The following is a 20,107-nucleotide window of genomic DNA, read 5'->3' on the forward strand; positions in this document are numbered from 1 at the left end:
TCGGCTCCATTGGCCTTCTAAAAAAATCAATTAAATATTCCCAAAGAGAGCATTTCACATTGAATATCGCTGAAATCTGTTGCTTAAATCTGAAATCAGATTATTAAAATATAAAATTAAATTAAAAATTAAAATCAGCTATATTTTCTTAAAGCTTTGAAAGCAAACTTTCTTCAAAAGACATTCAACCTGATTTAGCCCTAATTATGAGATTTCATTTTGAAAACTCGCTTTTTTTCTCCTTTTTTGTAAAGGGCAGCTATTCTTCTGGACAAAAGTACACAGAGTAAGAAGTTTTTATTAGTAATTTTACTGTGTAAGATCATAAGCCTTTGGAATATAACTATCCTCTTTCTCAAGAAAAACAACTATCTCAAGAAAACGATTAAGTAATAAAAACGATGGGAGTGGGGTTTCCTTGTACTGCCCATCGTAGTGCCACAGCCGAGGCGTTGAAGGTGCATGATAGTGAATGAGCCGGTGGGTGGGTATAGCTGGGCTTCCTTGACATCGGGCCAAATTCCGCCGAAATAATAACTACACGGTGCGCTTCCATTCCTATTTTACTATGCACGCTGTTTTTTCCTCTCTGCAAAGCGCGATGTTTTCCCCAGGCGGTCGAGGTTCCAAAGGGTCAAATTCTAACGCCCGTCTGCACTGAAACTATTTACAAACAGAGGACGCGGGCTTTTCCATGCACGGGCGCTTGACCGTAGGAAAAGGAGGGGAGGCCGGTCTTCGGGAGATGTGAGGAAGCGTCTCCTTTAAGTACCGGGCTGCGCCTCCTCGTTCCCTCAGCTGCTCCCGGAGCTGCGGCGAGGCGAAAGCGCTCGGTCCATTGTTTTGGGGGGAAAGCGCAGGCGCGCGCCGCTTTTGGAGCCTCGCGCCTCTAGTCAGCGCATCTCTTCCTTTCTGCACCTCACCTGCCGGCCCCCACCCCCCCGAAAGGCAGGTCCGGCGCGCGTCCTCGTAAGCAAAGCTACCCAGGGCGCGCGCGGGCGCGCGGGCGCGTTCTCCCGAGGAAGCGCCCCCGCGTCCGCTTTCCCATGGCTTTCTCCACGCGCGAATGGGCCGGGCTGGTCGCCGCGTCCCTCAAGTAAAGGCGCGAGAAGAGCGCCGCCAAAGGCAGGAAAGCCAGGAGCTCTTCATCCGCACTTTGTGTCTGTCCGGTCCGGCCTCGTCTTCCATCTCTCGCCTCGTCGCCGCCTCCTCCTCTTCCACCATGCCGTTAGCTTTCTGTGGCAACGAGCAAAACTCGACTGCCTACAAGGTGACCGACGGGGTACTCAACAACGGTTGTTTCGTGGACGCCCTGAACGTGGTGCCCCACGTTTTCCTGCTTTTCATCACGTTCCCCATTCTCTTCATAGGTGAGTGCAGCTCTGGGAGGAGGAAGGGAAGGGTGTGTGGGTGTGTACGTGTGCAAATGCTTTCTTAGTTCCTGTCCTTCCGGCCGTTTGCAGCGCCCACATTCCCCAATTCCTAGCAGATTCCCGGGCCTCCTGCTGTCCCGCGGACGGTGCACCCTGTTGGGGCTGCGCTTCTGGGTCACCTTCCTTGGCGTCGCCCATCTCCAGCGGGGCTCAGGAAGCAGGAGGACCGGCTGCTCCAAGGAACGGGCGAATTGAAATAAGCGAACTACTTACGCGGGCTGAACAAACCTGACCTGCTTTCTTGCCTCAAAAGTGGATTTTTTTTCCTCAAAAAAACAAAACAAAACTAAGCTGTTTTTTTAAATGATACCCGACGATACTTGCAGTATTTGCAAAGAACATTTGATTCCACTGAAGCTATTGGAGACCCAGTGAAAAACTGGATGGAACCCACACATCCTTTCCAAGCCATCGGCCCGCAAAAAGAAGAATTGATTGGGAAAGAGGAGAAAAGTAAAAGAAGAAATCAGGTCTGTGGAGATTTTCGGTAATCCAGGTCACAGCTGTCTCAAAAGTAGTTTTTTTTTTCCTTTCTCAAAAGGCAACTGGACTGTTTTTCTTTGAGGAAGAAGAACAAAATGTTTTGTTTCTCATCCAAACGTTTTGTTCTTCCTCCAGGAAAAACAGCTCTTTGAGAAAGAAAGAAAAAACTACTTTTGAAACAACTATGACCTGGATTACTGAGAATCTCCACAGATCTGCTTTCTTCTTTTACTTTTCTCTTTCCCAAGCAATTCTTTGGCAGCAGGTGGAGGCAGCATGGATAGGATGTGGGTTCTATCCAGACTTTCCCTGGGTCTCCATTAGGTTCAATGGAATCAAATGTGGTTCTTTGCAAATACCACAAGTATTGTCACTTGTCATAAATGGAATGACCCACGGTGTGAAATGAAATCGAGCATAGTTACTTTTAAAGGAGAGAATCCAAAGCATATAAGTAGAGGAAAATAACAGAAAATAAACTCACTGTATTCATTATGAGTTGTTGTTGGGGAATGACTCTATGGTTTTAATTAGTAAAATAGTTTTCTATCTGAAGACAGAGCTTTTCCTTAGTATTTCTTAGTTTTAAACTATTTGTACAAGTATCCAATGTTCCTTTTGGTAAATGGGCAGCTATATAAATTTGTTTAATAAATACAATAAAATTAAACATTTTCGCAGTTAGTACAATAATCATTTCTGCTGCGAGTATGTAACAAAATAATCCAGGGAAGTCCTTGAAGTGTTAGAACTTTTAATAAAATACTTTGAATTAGAGTCCTAAGCTAATGAATCCATAATCACTAACGAATTATTTTGGCAAGATGTATTTTTCAGACTTTTTATGTGAATCATAAAGAGCACCAAATTCTAACTTTCGTTGATGTTGCATTTTCTCCCTTAGTGGTTCACTGATTGTTTATAGCAGGAGTGTCAAACTCGCAGCCCGTAGGCCAGATGCATCATGTGCTTGCCACACCTGGTTTAGCGAAGGGGTAAAAAGTTGCAATATGTCACGTAAAGACATGACACCGTGAGTTTGACACCCCTGGTTTATAGTATCTCCACATAATAGTGTTTTTGTTTGTAGAGAGTGTTTTTCATAATCCTGATGTATGTTTATTTATTATTTTAATCTGCCCAACAAGAGTTTTCTGGATGAATTACAAAGCAATTCTAAAGTTTCAAAAGCAAAGAAGCATATAAAGAAAGGCATTATTCACAGTGATGCTGAATCCAGCCTTCCTGAACTTAGTAGTGGTTAAGGCACCAGGCTAGAAAACAGGAGATCACGAGTTCAAGTCCCACCTTAGCCATGAAAGCAAGCTGGGTGATTTTGGGCCAGTTACTCTCTCTCTCTCAGCAGAATCTACCTCACTGGATTGTTTTTGTGGTGATGAGGATGGAGTAGTGTGCTTGTTCGTGACCTTGTGTTATTTGTGAAAATAATAACAGTAGGATATAAATAAAAAAATTTGTGTAGAAAATAGTTCAGTCATTTCCCATAAATCCTTCATAGAATTTATAATCACCTCCCCCTTACTCTATAAGGAATGAATATGGACTTCCCAAAGTCTAGCATTCTGACTACTGCGCTCACCATTGTTGCTGGATTCATGACTGTTATGAACTTAAATATATATATTTTTATTCTCTTCAGAGAAACTAAAACCAAATGGTTGGTTCCTGAATCTATAGGATGGTCTACTTTCAGAATTTCTATGATTCCTTTGAATTTTTAGCCCAACTACAGGGGATCTTTGATTCTATCTGTCTGTCATGCTATACTCTTAATACAATTTAGGTGGGGGGTGGTGTTTCTACAAATGCAGTATCAGTGCCAAATCTGGTCTTTAATTAAGTATTTCCCACTTCTGTGTTTTTCAAAATCTCTTTTAATTTATTTTCTTTAAAAAAACAGAAAAGGTTAATTTTTTTATTTCCCAGTTTAGGATACTCATGACAGGAAACTACATCTGTTATTTGCACAAAAATGTAAGGTAATGGTGATCATTTGTTTTTGTTTTTATATTAGGATGGGGTAGTCAAAGTTCCAAAGTTCATATCCATCATAGCACTTGGCTTCATTTTCCTGGCCATAATTTACGGTGGATTTTGACTTTTATCCTTTTGTTTGTGCTGGTCTGTGAAATAGCTGAAGGGATCGTGTCAGATGGGTAAGAATACATAATAGGTATATTTTTATTCTAATATAATTCATTGGACTATTCTGCTTGTTAGGAATTGAATCTTAATTTCACGGTGACATGTATCCCTCCAAAATAAATAACTGATGTTGTATATATACATGCACAGTTGTTTGTAGTTATCCAGATGATTTTATTTTGTTTGTCTCTTTATTGTGGATATGTTTTCTATAGTTTGATATTCCCATGCCTATAAAAAGGTTCATAATATCCAAATGGGGGGGGAAGCACTGTTCTCAATATGTACAGTATAAATCTGAATCCAAACTATTTAAAAAGGGGTGTAACAAGGTTTTTTTTTTCCTAATAAGAATATTTAGGACCTTCGCCCTACAGTGCTGTTCGCTCTAAATATATGATGAGACCACACCTCTAGAAAGGCAAAGGTTACCAACTTTTTTCACTGTAATGCTGAAGAAACATACACTTGTTACTCTAGGACAGGGGTGTCAAATTCAAGGCCTGCGGGCCAGATCCGGCTCGCAGTGTGCTTAAATCTGGCCTGTGGAGCTGCCCTGGAAACAGCGAAGGACCAGCCAATGGTGCCTCTGCCAGTGAAAACGGAGCTCGGGCAGGCCGCACACAGTCCTCCCAGGCTCTGTTTTCGGCCTGCTGCAGCCTGCTCCCAGCAACAATGGAGCTTGGGGGGGCATGCATGACTGTCCCCAAGCTCTGTTTTTGCTGGCAGGGGGCAGCAGGAGGCCGTCTCAGCTGAAAACAGAGCCAGGGGCCCGTTTTCACTGGCAGAGCGCTTGGACCCCCTACTTGAGTGACATCAAGATGGCCACACCCACCCTGGCCACACCCACACAAGGTCAAACACAACCCTGATGCGACCCTCAATGAAATTGAGTTTGACATTTCTGCTCTAGGAATATGGAAGTTGTATAGTTATATTATTTTATTTAATAAAATGTGTTAATTTGCAAAGGTGCTACCAGAGTCTCTGATTTGGGGCTATCATAGACTAATATGGCTCTCCTCTGGTAATTATTATTCATTGGTTAGTCTCCTAAAGAATCCTTCCATCCACATTGAGGACAGGGGGATGTATTTTTACTAAGGATATCTTCCATTTGTAGTGTTTTCACACCATATATCACATCATGCTGAAGGGATTCCACCTGAAGTGTTATTTAAGTACTTTGGTCTGGTTTGCACAAACTGCTTTTCATTGATTTTCTAAATTTATCTTTTTGTAATTCTGCACTAAAACTGAATATAACAGCTTGTTTTTAACTATTGTTTAAATGTGAAGCATACAATTAAAGGTGCATAAGCCAGTGGGAAGATTGTTGAAAACAACAGAAAGGTTTAGGAAGAGTTATATCTGAACCATTTGTTGCCTAATTTCCCCCAATATCTAAGAGCAGTTTGGGAAAGCAGGAACTGCAGAAAAAAAGAAAAAAATCATTACATTACAAATTACATAAATATTAACTCCATTCTTTTCACAGAATGAAAAGTTCAGTTAATACTGAAGCCTAGTAATTCCAAATCCTTATTGTATTTAATATTACTTACTACACCTACATCTCAGGAATGAAAAGTGGAAAGGAGGACTCTACATTTTTTATAGTTCAAATATCTACCAGCTTTGAAAGACCAAGCATTTTCTCTTTGTAATAGTCTACTTGGCTTTAGAAACTGAGGACTTATACAGCATGTGGGAAGATCACATTCAAAAAGGCCAATGGCTAATCTGGAATGGGTTTCAAAAATTAGAAAGTTAATTTCTTAAGCTTATTTTGTTTCCAAAACTTAGAAATCTACCTAGCACTGATGATGTTCCTAGTTTTCGGTAATGAAACATCTGCAAGAAAACAAGCAAGTTCAGAGAGCACCAAGGATCCCTTATCAGTTAGTACTTGAAGGGAAGACTGCCAAGGAACAGCAACATTTCAAAACTGTGGATAAATGTACTAAGTATTTCCATTCTGCTACCAAGAAAATTGCATGGCCATGGAGATTATTAATTCATCACAAAATAAGCTCACTTCAAAGAAGACTATTTTAAAAAATGAAGGGGTGGGTTAAAAAAAATTTAGTCCAGAGATCCTGAGTTGCCCATTAATGTATTGTTTTTGAATCTCAGATCTCCCACTGAGTGGGGCCCAAATGTAGTTCTTTTGTTATATTTCTGAGTTTGAGGGGTTCTTGATGCTCTCTGAGCTTAATTGCTTTCTTGCAGATGTTTCATTACCAAAAACTAGGAACATCATCAGTGCTAGGTAGATTTCTAAGTTTTGGAAACAAAATAAGCTTAAGAAATTAACTTTCTACAGCAACTGACAACATCTGGGTGACCTCATCTGGGTTTAGAAGCTAAACAGAGCTAACGAGTTAATAAGTCAGCTCTGTTTAGCTTCTAAACCCTTAGGTCACCCAGATGTTGTCAGTTGCTGTATATATTTAATATACCTCAGAACAATTCCCCTTTTTTCTGTATCCTTACTCCGAATAATGCAAAAAAGTGGGGCTATATAATATTTATCTTATATACTATAATTCTGATATGCTTCCTTATGTGTGAAAATGAAAATGCTCCATCTGGAGAGAGTTGGAGGTACACAAATTATTTTATGTATATGTATTAATATTTCTCTTTGAATCTACTTAATAATACATGTTTCCTTTTACTTAGGGTTTCAAAATCTGGTAATTTGCACCTGTATATGCCACCAGGGATGGCATTTTTGGCAGCCATCACATCCATTGTTTATTATCACAACATTGAAACATCTAATTTTCCAAAATTATTGATAGGTATGTATCAGTCATAAGGAATGTGAGTAGCAAGCTTGGGAACATAATGCTTGATTAGATAAGCCTTTGATCTTCATAGGCTCTTATGACATTGACTGTATTATAGACAAAATACATATTGCCATATTGCAAGAATTTAGAATAGTTTCCTAGTTTTCCGAGAAATGTTCTTGTCTCACAGGACAAGAACATTTCTCAGAAAACTAGGAAACTATTCTAAATTGAAAGGAAGAGTCTGCTTCTCCAAGATAGCATTTCCTATCATGTCTAATATTTCCCATACATTTCTTGTAATATAGTTGTGATGTTAAAACATGAACCATTCATTAATTTTATACAACTGCATTTTTCATTAATAGTGCTGTATGCCATTTATTTATTTATTTATTTATTTATTTATTTATTTATTTATTTATGGGGTTTTGCTGTCATTTCAATGAATTCTAGGCAATGTACAAGCTAATGTATGGCAAAAATATATATTTTCACTGTTACATAAAGCACTTTTCAACACATAGTTATCTAAATTTCATGCGTTATTACCATCGTTATATCTTGGAATAAAGATGAAGATTTCATTAACCATAAATGTATCAGGGAGCTTCCTAATAACATTATATAATGAAGTTTGTCAGATTCTCTCGAAGTCCCTGTTGTTTGTTTTAGGATTTTTAAAAATATAATATTATATCTCTGTTCGATTTTGCTTCTTTTATCTTCTCAAAATGATATTTTGAGACATTATTAAACAAGTTTTCCCCCCATAATGATAATACATTAAGTCTAGCTATTTATTTAATGGAAGATTTTGATTATACTGCAGCCCAAATATGCAATGTAAAATCCATTTGGATGAATAACCTGTTTATTATTATAATGAAAATAATAAAAAGAGGTAGGCAGTACCCTTCTGTTAATTCATAGTCCAATGATGATTAATAACACATATTTCTTAGTATGTGATACATTAGATCAGGGGTGTCAAACTCACGACTACATGTTATCACATGACATATCACAACTTTTTTCCCCTTTGCTAAATTGGGGGTGGACATGGCCAATGCATGACGCATCCGGCCTCTGGGCTGCAAGTTTGACACATGAATACAAGTTAAAATAAAATGGATTACACCAAAATGCATTGTATAAGTCTATGCTATATCTACTTTCAGAAAACTCTACAGTTTTGTTCTATCTCAAAAAAGATATACTGTAGAGCTAGAGAAGGTAAAAGAGTAACTAAATAATAATGAAGCAGAACAACAACATACACAATAACAATATATATATACCACATATATGGAGAAAGTGAATCTAAAAAGTAAAATCAGAAAATATGTCCTGTATCTTTAATTTAGATATACCTAGCAGAACATCTTGCAGCAATGGATTGATTTAAGGGAATCCACAAGATGTACTTCTAGGTAGCTCTAAAAAGCTTTCAAAAAAGTTTGACAAATTGAAAACTGGATCGATCCCTCAAAGCTATCTCAACTATCTCACTGACCTTTTAATTCTTCTAGTCACACTTCTACCTCTTACAGTTTACTATTCTTTGGAAAGAATTGTATTTAAAGATGCCACTATTAAGTTAAATAGTCATGGAATAGCATTATTTTGGATTCAATCATAACAATCTGACTCAGTCTACTATATGTTACCAATAATGAATCTATGGTGGAACAGATTAAGAATTTATTTCCTACTTCAATTTCTATGATTCTAAATAACTTACAAAGATTAAAATCTACAATATAATAAATTAAAATGAAAAAAAAGTAGCAAGGCCATGGGAGGGTGATAACAATTAAAGAGCAAACAATCTTAAGTTACCAGGTCTAGAACACCTGTAGCTTCTGAATATTCTTTTTAAAGGAAACCCCATATAGAATGCAATGAGGAGTGATTGACTCTAAGTGAATGCAATGAGGAGTGATTGACTCTATCTTAGGAGTGATTGACTATGAATAATGCCTTTCACTCAGGGGTGGGATTCAAATTTTTAACAACCGGTTCTGTGGGCGTGGCTTAGTTGGTGGCTGTGGCTTAGTGGTCATGTGACTGGGTGGTCATGGCCAACTCGACATCACTCACGTCAGGGGGTGCTTCTCGCCTGGCCTCTCATGACAGTGGGGATGCTGCAATGGTCATAAGTGTGAAAAATGGTCATAAGTCACTTTTTCTGTGGCATTGTAACTTTGAATGGTCACTAAATGAATTGTTGTAAGTCAAGGATTACCTGTACAAAAATACAAAAAGCTTCTTTGCTTGCAAAAAGCTGCCATAAATACCAATCACCAAGTACCTGCAAGCCGGAGTTACAGATCAGGCAGGGTGCCAGAGCACCTTGAGGAATTAAAATAGTTAAAATGCAGTGATAACTATCAGCAGCCGACTCTTGCTCATAAAGTGAAACCCTTTAGCAGAAAGTTATTTAAGCTCTCCAGAAAGAGCACACCCAGGACACGCAGCCCTTAGATCCATTTGCACCACTTAAAGATAGTACATAAAATCATATGTTACAACGTCTTACCAGTTAATGAATATTTCAGCTTTAACCATAACAACACAACAGATATAAACTAAATGTAAACCACTCCAAACTCGATTGCAGGAAGTACGATTTCAGCAACAGAGTGGTCAATGTCTGGAACTCACTACTTGATTCTGTTGTCACCTGCTCAAACCCCTACTCCTTTACCATCAAACTAACCTCTATTAACCTCACCCCATTCCTAAAAGGTCTGTAAGGAGCGTGCATAAGCGCACAATCGTGCCTGCCATCCCTGTCCTATTGTCCCCAGTTATTAGTTCCTATTTCTTGTATTTAAAGTTATGTTTATGCTTGTTTCTGTTGTATTGTAAGCTTGTGATAAATAAATAAATAAATATTAAAAAAATAGATACTAGCTGGTCTCACTCACCTCACAAGATATCCTAAGGAAATCATCCAGATTTAAGGAAAGGTCACATGCCCTCCAGAAAAGCAGTAAAAAAAAAAAACAGTGCCAAGCTTTCATCCTGCCTCTTGGAAGTACACCCCAAAAGGACAGTGCCAGATACCACTAAAGCAGTGAAGAAAGACCCCCTCTCCGGATAGAAAAAGAAACCATGAGGCAGGAAAAAATTCAAACACAATACTTAATTACACAATCATTAAATCACAATAATAGCTGTTGCTTGTTAAACCAATTACCAGAACAAATAGACACAGGAACTAGCCACATTTCTCAACCCAGTTTCTTTTCAGTAACAGAGATTAAGCTTTTTCCTTCCAAACAAAGCTGAATAGGGAAAATTATCCCATCAATAAACACAGGATTAAACATCACCAAGCACAGAATTAAACTTCACCAAAAACCAGTTTTAGACCAAAACTCAGAAAGGGTATGTAAACTCACGTTTTAATGTCAATCTTTCTAGCTAGCCAAGAAGCCTTGCTGAATGTCACTCATCTTGATTCCTTGTCATTAAAAAGCTTCTTTCTGCAGCTCTGCTTCATTATTCAATTATTTCTTCAAAGTGCTGATCATTGCATGCCGGATGGTAGTATTTCCAGGGGAGTATTTCTTCCCAACAGCAATGTAAAAAGCTTAAATCCTTCCCCTTGAAGAAAGTATCAGGAAAGAAAAAAAACCTCCTTCAGAGACAGTAATTCTAGGCATACTGCCAAGAATGTAATAAGGGTGGAAAAAAACAAAATGAGATTTCTTCTAACTACAGGTTCTCCAAACTACTTAGAAAGTTAAGAAGGGGTTGTATAGAATCGGTCAGAACCTGTAGAATCCCATCCCTGCTTTCAATCCAGAAAAGGACACAAATGGCACAGTAGATTAATCTGTACAAAGGCTTTTCTGGCCACAACTACCAGCTGTCCACACTTGGAGGAGAGCTGTAAATGCAGGAAAATAATCCAGTTTGCACATCAGTTCTATCTGGGGAAATGTAATCTCTTCTAGAGTTAAAGTTATAATGTCTTCAGTACAGGATGATCCATGTATGTACTTGCTAGAGTTGATCCTCTCTTCATTTCTACACATCCAACTGTGCCTATTTAGGATTGTTCCTTCACCCTTGGTCTCCACTTGGCTCTCAGCTCTCACCTGTATCTCCAAGAGGCTGTAACACATGCAGCAGTCACACCCTGGTAAACCATCTCAAACCAGGGAAGAATAGCCAATTTCAATTTGTCTATCCCAGTGTGCTTAGTCTGTCCTGGCAGATTGAGGAGACAAGACTGATCAATGATCAAGAAGACAGGCCCCGCAGGTGTTGTGGAACACTAAGAACACAAGAAGACATTTAGACATCTTGATCTCGATGCAGCAGGAGAGGTCACCAGCCTCTCCTGTTCATGCCACGGGATTAAAGTCTCTTCTACCGAGAAAATGGGGCTGCCCCTGTGCAAAAAAATTGACTTCAGAATCACAAGGACAACTAGACTATGAGGCACTCGTGTACTAGAATGCTCAACCAACACAATGTCTACAGAACTGGGGTTATCCATTCTCTCCTATATGGATGTGAGTCCTGAACTCACATACTAACAACAAACTACTGGAGAAATATCACATTCACACTCATTGGCAAGATCATGTCTCCAACATGAAGGTCTTGGATCATGTAAAGTCCAACAGCACTTATTCCCTGATAATGAAAGTTCAGAAGTGGTAGGTGGGACACATAATCAGAATGGATAAAAGTACCATTCAGTATGTTTTGCCAGCTGCTCTATGGTATATTGGAGACTGGGAAGAGATCTCAAGGATGTTCATGCAAGCCCAACAAATATGCTGTGAAAGAAATCCCATGTCATTGTGACTCCAGCAAGGGAACTAGAGCTGCAGCTACTGATAGAGCCCAGTGGCGATCCCTGTACTATGAAACCTCCACCAGTTTTGAAGACAGATGCCACCAAAATCTGATAACTGTTGGAAGAGATGGGAAAGGGGTAGGGTTAGTTACATTGGTTAACAATGCAGGTTTTCTAGTAACCATTGTAATCTAATCTATTTATATTTATAACAATCTTTGGAGTGTAAATCCTTTTAAAAATAATATAATTGTGTTTGTCTTCAGAAATTTGTCTTATCAGCATCTCAATTACCATTTTTTATTTTCAACAGCCTTACTATTCTATTGGACTTTGGCTTTTATAACCAAAACAATCAAGTTTGTCAAGTTTTGTGATAATAATATTGGACCACGCCAGCTCCGATTCTGCCTCACAGCACTCTTGGTTGTACTTTATGGAATGCTGCTAATTGTAGAAATTAACGTAATCCGAGTGAGGGTGAGTTAATTTGTATGTGCGTGATAACTCAGGGAAGAACAGGAGAGAAAATTAAAGAGCTAAGTTATTTCTGCTTTGGCCTTCTGCTGGCCAGAACTTTAGCCAACTGAAATCATTGTGAAACAAGATTTATAAAATTAGCTGGTTCCATAAGATGGTGCCAACCGCCAGACACTCATTCATCAAAAATACATCTGGAATCAGATTAGATAAATGATTCATATTAGTGAGAATTAATGCTGTTTACCATCAGTTACTTCCAAAACAATTCCATAGTTCAAAAGCTCTATGAATATTTTCTTGAGATGTTCATGTACCTATTAAGTGGAAAGATAGAATATCATGTAATATCCAGCAAGTTATATTTAAATGGTATCTTTTTTATGCCATCTGAAGAAAATGTGTTTTGGGGGGGGCAAGTTATCAAGTTGTAAACTTTGTAAGTCTAGCTTTACATCAATTTATTTATAATTCATATTATTTATTCAGAAAGGAGGCAAAATGCTTAAATTTCTCTCTTCTTCCAGGTATTAATCTTACTATGATAGAAATTATAATTCAATACTCTGGAATTATTGGATTTTAAAGATGCTTATCTATCCAAATTGCGCTTAATTTTTGACTGCTATGTTAAATAGCATCTAATAGAAAGATAGCACTAATCTGACAAATATTTACTGTTTTCTCAGTCATGAAACTATTCTAAATTAACTCTAGTTATGTTTTTGAAAAATATTATACATTGTAAAAGTAGTTTAGCCAAAGCATTTTTTTAAAATCATGTTATTTCACTTTGGTTTTAGAGAACACACATTTTGCTGATTGAATAACTTTTCCACTCAAATACTGGAAAATAAAGAACCTCTTAAATGCAAACTCTAAAATTCATGATTACTTGGTCATCTTCATCAGGGGACTAATTACAGAATGGTGGTAATTGTATTTGCCTTCTCATTAATTATCTTTTTGACTTTATGAAATTTAGAGATATATTTTCTTCAAAAAAACCAAAGAAGTAAAACCTCCTGAGGATCTTCAGGATCTTGGAGTCAGATTCCTGCAACCTTTTGTGAACCTCCTGTCCAAAGGAACATATTGGTGGATGAATACCTTTATTAAAACTGCCCATAAGAAACCCATAGATTTGAAAGCTATAGGCAAACTGCCTATTGCAATGAGAGCTCTGACCAATTATATGCGCCTTAATGAGGCTTTTCAAGTGCGAAAGGTATGTGTCAGTATTCCAGTGATTGCCCTAATTAAATCATGAGTCTCGAGCCAAGCTTCAAAAGAATGCCAAAAATTTATTAGGAGCCACATGTCCGGCATTAGCCTGTATGAAGCCAACTCTGGCATGCGTAATTTACAGACACCTGTGACCCCATTTCCCCGCTCCTCCTTGGGTGTATCATAAATCAGATTCTCCAATGAAGCACCTTCACGGACTGGGTGTCATCAATCACGTTCTCCAATTAAGGATTTTCACTGGCAGAAGGTCCGGTAGCTTAGTTACAATCTTTGTAAGATAAGTGTGAAATGTACTTCTGGTTTTAAACTGCCACCCTACTCCTTCAGATTTCCTCCCCCCCCCCTCGCCCCTTGTTTATGGCAACTCTAAAACAGGCATAGGAATGCTTTACGAATTGACAGTATGACTATAAAACAAACATATTTCAAATAGTATAAAGAGGAGGTCTTTTTAAAACAGACAAGCCATTTTATACACCTTTGAATGACATTTTTTTTAAAAAAGCAGTTCATAGAATCCTTTGTTGCCAATTGAGTAGAAGGTATGTCAATATTTAAAATAAAAATGAATCTACTGTAAATTAAATCTATTTTAGAGGTGCCCGTTGGCAAAGTGGTTAGAATGCAATATTGCAAGCTGACTCTGCCCACAGCCAGAAGTTTGATCCTGGCGGGTTCAAAGTTGACTCAGCCTTCCATCTTTCCGGAGTCAGTAAACTGAGGTTTCAGATTATTGGGAGCAATATGCTGATATTGTAAACCCAAAGAGAGGGCTAAGACTAAGTGATATTGCTATTGTTATAAAAATGTTTTTCTAACATCAAGTAATACAAAATAGAGTAATTATGAGTTAATTGTTAGACATAGCTAGATCTATAGTTTAATGGTAAGACATGGTTTGGGAGGGTAACTTTAACTCTTTAACCCATTCTTCTATGCCCAAGAAAAGAAAACAATTATGCCTCCTAGTAAAGGTGAGGGTTTATAAAAGAATTATTTATGTGTTGTGTATTCTAGAACATGACATTTTAAAAATGTCACCCACTGCCTGAATTTAACAATATTTATTATTATCGGACAGGATAAAGACACTCCGTACCCACAAGGATCCAGAAGTATTTGGTGTGCCCTTTGCTATGGCTTTGGAAGGCCTTTGGCTCTAAGCAGCACTTTCCGTATTCTGGCAGATTTGCTTGGATTTGCTGGTCCACTTTGCATCTCTGGGATTGTTCATGTAAGGAAAGGAAACAGCTCTTTGCATGCCCAGGTACTTCCTTTGAATCATTTTTTAAATGTCTGCTAACTTTTTCTTGGTCCTAATCTTGTTAAAGTCACTTTTTCTAAACTTCAAGTTGTAGAACTCTTAGCCTCTGTCCTAATTATATGAGGGCCTGTGGGCGTTTCAAATTTACTCTTGCCTTGGGGTAACTGATTCCTTTTCCTTTTTGTGTGCGTGAGTGAATGAGCGTGAGTGAATGAGTCACTCAGTTTTGGCCTTGACACCATTCCAACTGGCACCAAGCCACAAGAAATGACCAAAAGGCTGTCAAAAAATAAAATACAGTATTTATACCAACAGTTATATTTTCCCATTCCCAGGATTATCAATTTCCTGTTACAAAGAAGCTGCAGATCTTCCAAATAATTGTGGCTCTTGCTCTCACTCTTTTGCTCTCTCCCCACAGCAATTAAGAAAAAAAAACAGATTCTGTTGTGACAAAACATTTCCATGGCAGTCTTGAGGGCCATCATATTGGGAAAATCATTAAGGGACCTGGTATTGCAAATATATATGCATATATATTCAAATAAAAATATACTAAAAATAAATATCCTTTGTTTTTATATTTCCAGCTAACCCGCCTCCCAAAAAAGTTTGTATAAATACAAATTCAAACAAAAACCTTTTGGGGTTAAGAAATGAACAATCCTAATTAATGAGTTTGTTATCTTTAAGATTCCATAAACAAATAATCAATCTGATTGCAAATATGCAGTAGTAAATGGTTGGCATTTGTATAATAGAGTGGAAATAGAATAATTTCTATAATTGTAGCTTTTAAAACAATATATTTTCAAGTTTTCTTCATCAACTCAGTTTAGTTAGAGGAAACAATAATAGTATTTTGGACTATAGATTAAAATGATTAGAAAGAAAAAAGAAATAATATAATTTATTATAGAGAGGTACTGCTTTAGTTCATGTAACGTATTTAAAAGGTAACCACCTTTGTGATTTATAGAACGATTTAGTGGTTCTTGTGGTAACACAAAACCTTTTAATGCTTTATCATTTATATAAGCATTATTGATGTACCGTGGCTAACTTCACCATTTAATAGAGGAGCCTTTCTAAAAAACCCCACAAAGAATGGCCTTATAAAGAATAATATCAAGCTTTCATGACTTTGAAAGTTATTTTTTTATAATGCTTTACATTTTCAATGTTATATTATTCAACCATATGTTGTTTTATAATTTATATCATGCTAATAATACTGTTTTCTTTCATAATATATTTATTTATTTATTTATTTTTATTGATTGATTGATTGATTGATTGAATTTATATTGCCGCCTATTCGCCTATGGTGACTGGAGAAGACTTACAGAATGTAAAACCATATTTGAAATAAAATAAAAATAAAAACTAACAAAAAGAATCAAATTAATAAAGTGCAATAGAACAAAATCTGGAAAAAAGGAAATTTAAAAAATCACCCCCAATTCCCACCCCCTGCCCCGACCACAGCATTAATTTAGGCAGCATTAATCATTTATTTTCATTCTAGTTTGCACTAATAATGGATCTTGTTTTGCATATACTTTGCTTCCAAAATTAGATGTATGAATAAAGTGAAGAGAGCAGATCATCTAGTAAAAAATATATTAAGATATACATTTAAACAGCCTGGTGTAGGAGATGACAGGGCAAAGCCTGAGGGTGGAGTCAAATACATCATCAAGCTGGTGTCCCTATGCTATCGAAAGAAACCTAAATCTAGCCCTTCTTGAAGTTCATTGACTCTTACCTAGTGTCAATTCAGATTGATAATTAGTAGATCAGATTTGTTTGTATAGGTTAAATGAATAAACTTGCAATGCTTTTTTTTTTAATTTTTTTTTAAGCAAATTTTATTAATTTCAAAGACAAACAAATCATCATCAACCATTACATATTTGAACCTTTTTCCATTATAAGTTTTACAAGTCAGATAAGACCTTATTTTATACAGTACAATTCTATTTTAAGCCATTTCCATATGAGCATAAAAATACCTCTTATCCAATTTCTCTTTACTTCTCTTTACTCTTATTCAATTTCACTATTATTATTTCATCTATTTCTTTCTGACTTGATTACCATTATTCTCATTCTGTATTTCTACAAGGTTTTATTAATACTCTCAAAAACATAAACACACAACAAACAAACATATAAAAAATATTTTAGGAAAGTAACTTGGCCCCAGGTACCTCTCTCTATATGGGCTTCAATTATATTCATGCTCATCTTACATATCATTACCTATTTTGTTTACCATTCTATATCTTCTATATAAACTTCTCCACACATTTCACTCTTCATAATTCTATCTTATTTAATCCATCTTAATTTAAATCATTATATTTGTATCTTTTGCCCATACTTTATTATCCCTCTATCTCATTCCTTATAAAAAAAAGAAGAATTTCTCCTGAAATCACTAATCAGAGTATGATGCCTTTCTATCCTCCCCCTAAATTAATTAGATTAACATTTAAAATAACACCTAATACCCAATCTGATTCTGCTTGGTACATTCTATCTACTAATTTTTTTCTTTTAATAACAATAAAAACAAAGTGATAAATCCAAAATGATTAAATACATAGTTAAATAATAAATCTAAATATTAAATCTTATAACATTCCCATTGCCTTTCCTTTAATATTTTATTACATTTTAAAATCAATCATTGTTAAACATTTCAACATTTTAATTTCTTATTAACTCTTAAGCCATTCTAATTTTCTATTTCTAATACAGATGTTACAATACCATCTTATGTACCTTGCAAAATCTTTTTAAGGAAATTGTACTTTACCCTTTGTCCCTAAAAAAATTCCTCTTTTCCCATCTAATTTCAAAACTTTGTGGCTTTTCTCCGCCTTTCCCTTTCTTTCTTCCCCCACCAAATCTTCCTACCCCCCTTCTTCTAGCCTCTGCCTTGCTGGCATCCCTTCTCTGTTGTGTTCCCTTTTTCTTTTGTTTACTATCATTATATTTATTTTGCATCTTATTTTTCTCTTTCTTAAATGTTTTTTTAAATCTTAAGTCCTTCATTTTCCTCGCTTTCTTCCTTCCTTCTTTCTTAGTTAAATTTTGGAATTCATTAAATATGGTGTCTTCATCTTCTTCTTCATGTTGTTCTTCTGCCTCCATCTGTTGTATTGTTTGTTGATAGTTAACCAGCGCCATTTCTAAAAATAGGAAGGCTTTTTCCATACCATCTTTACCGGCTGCTTTTGTTTGCTCATATTCTTCCCTCAGTTCCTCAAAAGAAAAAGCCATTATAGATCTTTTCTTTTCTTTTCTTTTTTCCCTCTTTCTTCTTACACCAACCAAGATATTTCAAAAAAAAGTAAAACAATCCCAAGATCCACAATCCTCAATCAATCCAAGCCAAGACAAAATTCTCCCTTTCTCTTCCAGGGGTAGTATCAGACAAAAGAAAAAAGAAAGTCCAAATCTGTATTTTGAAGCCTTATTGGAGTTCTATTTCTGTCTTCAAATCCTTAAGGCATCTCCTCCAACAAAATCAAACCAGATGAATATATTTTTTGTCCTCTCCCTTCCGACTTATCCCATAAAGCTAGTTTTACCTGAAAAAAACAGGTTTCTGAATGTCCACTTATTAATTCCGTCGGGAAGGAGAGTAAACTTTCCTTTCAGCACCACCAAACTGCCGCTTTTTTCCTCTTCTAGAAGGTATCATTCAGAAAGTCATAATTTTCAGGAGTTTTGTTAAATATGTCTTAGAGTCCTGGGAGCCAAGAAAAACTTTCTCTTTTCAAAAACTTTCTCCACTTCCTCCTGCGCATTCTTACCCGGCTGCCAGCTTCTTTGTGGCGGCCATTGCGGGCCGCCGCTGCACCGTCTTGGGAAAAGGGGGTTCTGCTGGCCGGGGAGGGGGTCTGCAACACCCCCAAACCCCTCTCCGGATCCCCCATATCTTCAGCTGCCCCTGCAGGGCAGCCTAGCTCCAGACCCGTCCGGATCGGAGCACCAAAAGCGGCTAATGCAGCAGGGATCGCGCAGCTTCGCGAATTCCTGCCGCTCGCGAAGCCGACAAACCGGAAGTCCGAATAAACTTGCAATGCTTTTGAATTCTATCCCAGCTCCAGCTTCTTGCCCACATTTGTTTTAAGTAGGAGAATTCTAATTTAACTAGTTTTTGTTTTGTTTTTTGAAGTAAATGTTTTATTCTTTCGACTAAATTCCAGTACTACAAGGGCAATAAAACAGTGATACACTGAAAAATTGCAGCAATAAACATTTGTTAAAGACTGATAGAATAAATAAAATCTACAAAAATGAGAAGTTATTGTTAGGGATATACACCCTAGCAGAATCTGCACGGCAGTCAGGCAGGCAGGCAAATAAATATGTGAGACAAACGTTTTTGTAGCTTACACTCAGTAAAACAGATACACTGTGCTAGTTAAATAGTTTATTCCAGTAATAGTTTTTAGCATAGTCAAACAGTCCATATATCATACACTAATTCAGTCCGTCCGGGGATTAATCAGTTGCAAAGTCCAGTGTCGAAAAAGAGGTCAGTAAACTTACAAATATCAGTCCAGTAATATATCTCTTCGCAGTAGAGATATGAAGAAGTCAAACCTCTTTTCTTCTTTCAGCAACAGCAGAGAACACCATCAATCCATCATCGTTAGCAAGCAATCCAGTAAGCTAGCAATCAATCAAGTTCTCTTGCTCCCTCTTATGGCGATTTTACAGCCGCACCCAAAATTACATGCTTTGCAGTTAAAGTGACACACACTTAAACTCACTATCATAGTCTATATATATTATTTTACCCAAACTATGTTAGGTAACCATGTTATTCCTAACAGTTATATATAAACCCATTCTTAACACCTCAAAAAGTCATAAAATACAAAAATGACCTCCTATTTCACATGCAGTACTATGGGCTATTTGTTTAGAAGTTGTCCAGGAATTCTAATAGGCTAGTTTTTTATATGGTAAAGACAAAAGTATGTTTAAAGAGAAGCCCAAATTATGACAGTAAAAGTAACAGTATAAATAGAACTGGAAAGGACCTTGGAGGTCTTTTAGTCCAACCCCCTGTTCAAGCAGGAGACCCAAAACCATTCTGGACAAATGGCTATATAATCTCTTCTCTCCAGTGATGGAGCACCCGTAACTCTTGCAAACATTGGAAAACAACTGACAATATTATAAATAATAAATTGTACTATTAATGAGTTGAGTTCATTCAAACCTCTGTCCAACAGAAGTGGTCACTATGAATTGCATTTCCTAGAGCTTCCTACCTTCTCCAGAATCTGCCCAAAGGAAATTAAAACATAACAAAATAAAGCTAGTGCTGCTGAACATTTTAAACTTGTCATGTCAAAGATTCTAAAAATGTGCACCTTGATTTAGT

At 36.9% G+C, this 20,107-nt stretch overlaps 1 protein-coding gene across 1 annotated transcript in view; it reads left to right on the forward strand.

Annotated features, from left to right (window-relative positions):
* Nucleotides 1-796: 796 nt before the first annotated feature.
* Nucleotides 797-20,107, forward strand: part of ABCC8 (ATP binding cassette subfamily C member 8) — a 71,031-nt gene continuing 51,720 nt past the window's right edge. Inside the window, exons 1-6 of the mRNA XM_026668318.2 lie at nt 797-1,370; nt 3,952-4,093; nt 6,768-6,889; nt 12,016-12,182; nt 13,168-13,410; nt 14,512-14,697. Of these exons, the coding sequence (XP_026524103.2) occupies nt 1,067-1,370; nt 3,952-4,093; nt 6,768-6,889; nt 12,016-12,182; nt 13,168-13,410; nt 14,512-14,697 (1,164 nt within the window). The 5' untranslated portion in view covers nt 797-1,066. The remainder of the gene's footprint in view (nt 1,371-3,951; nt 4,094-6,767; nt 6,890-12,015; nt 12,183-13,167; nt 13,411-14,511; nt 14,698-20,107) is intronic.

Source organism: Notechis scutatus, chromosome 1 (assembly GCF_049901735.1).
Source record: "Notechis scutatus isolate UNSWTSFEM ecotype Mainland chromosome 1, rNotScu1.2, whole genome shotgun sequence".
Lineage (NCBI taxonomy): Eukaryota > Metazoa > Chordata > Lepidosauria > Squamata > Elapidae > Notechis > Notechis scutatus.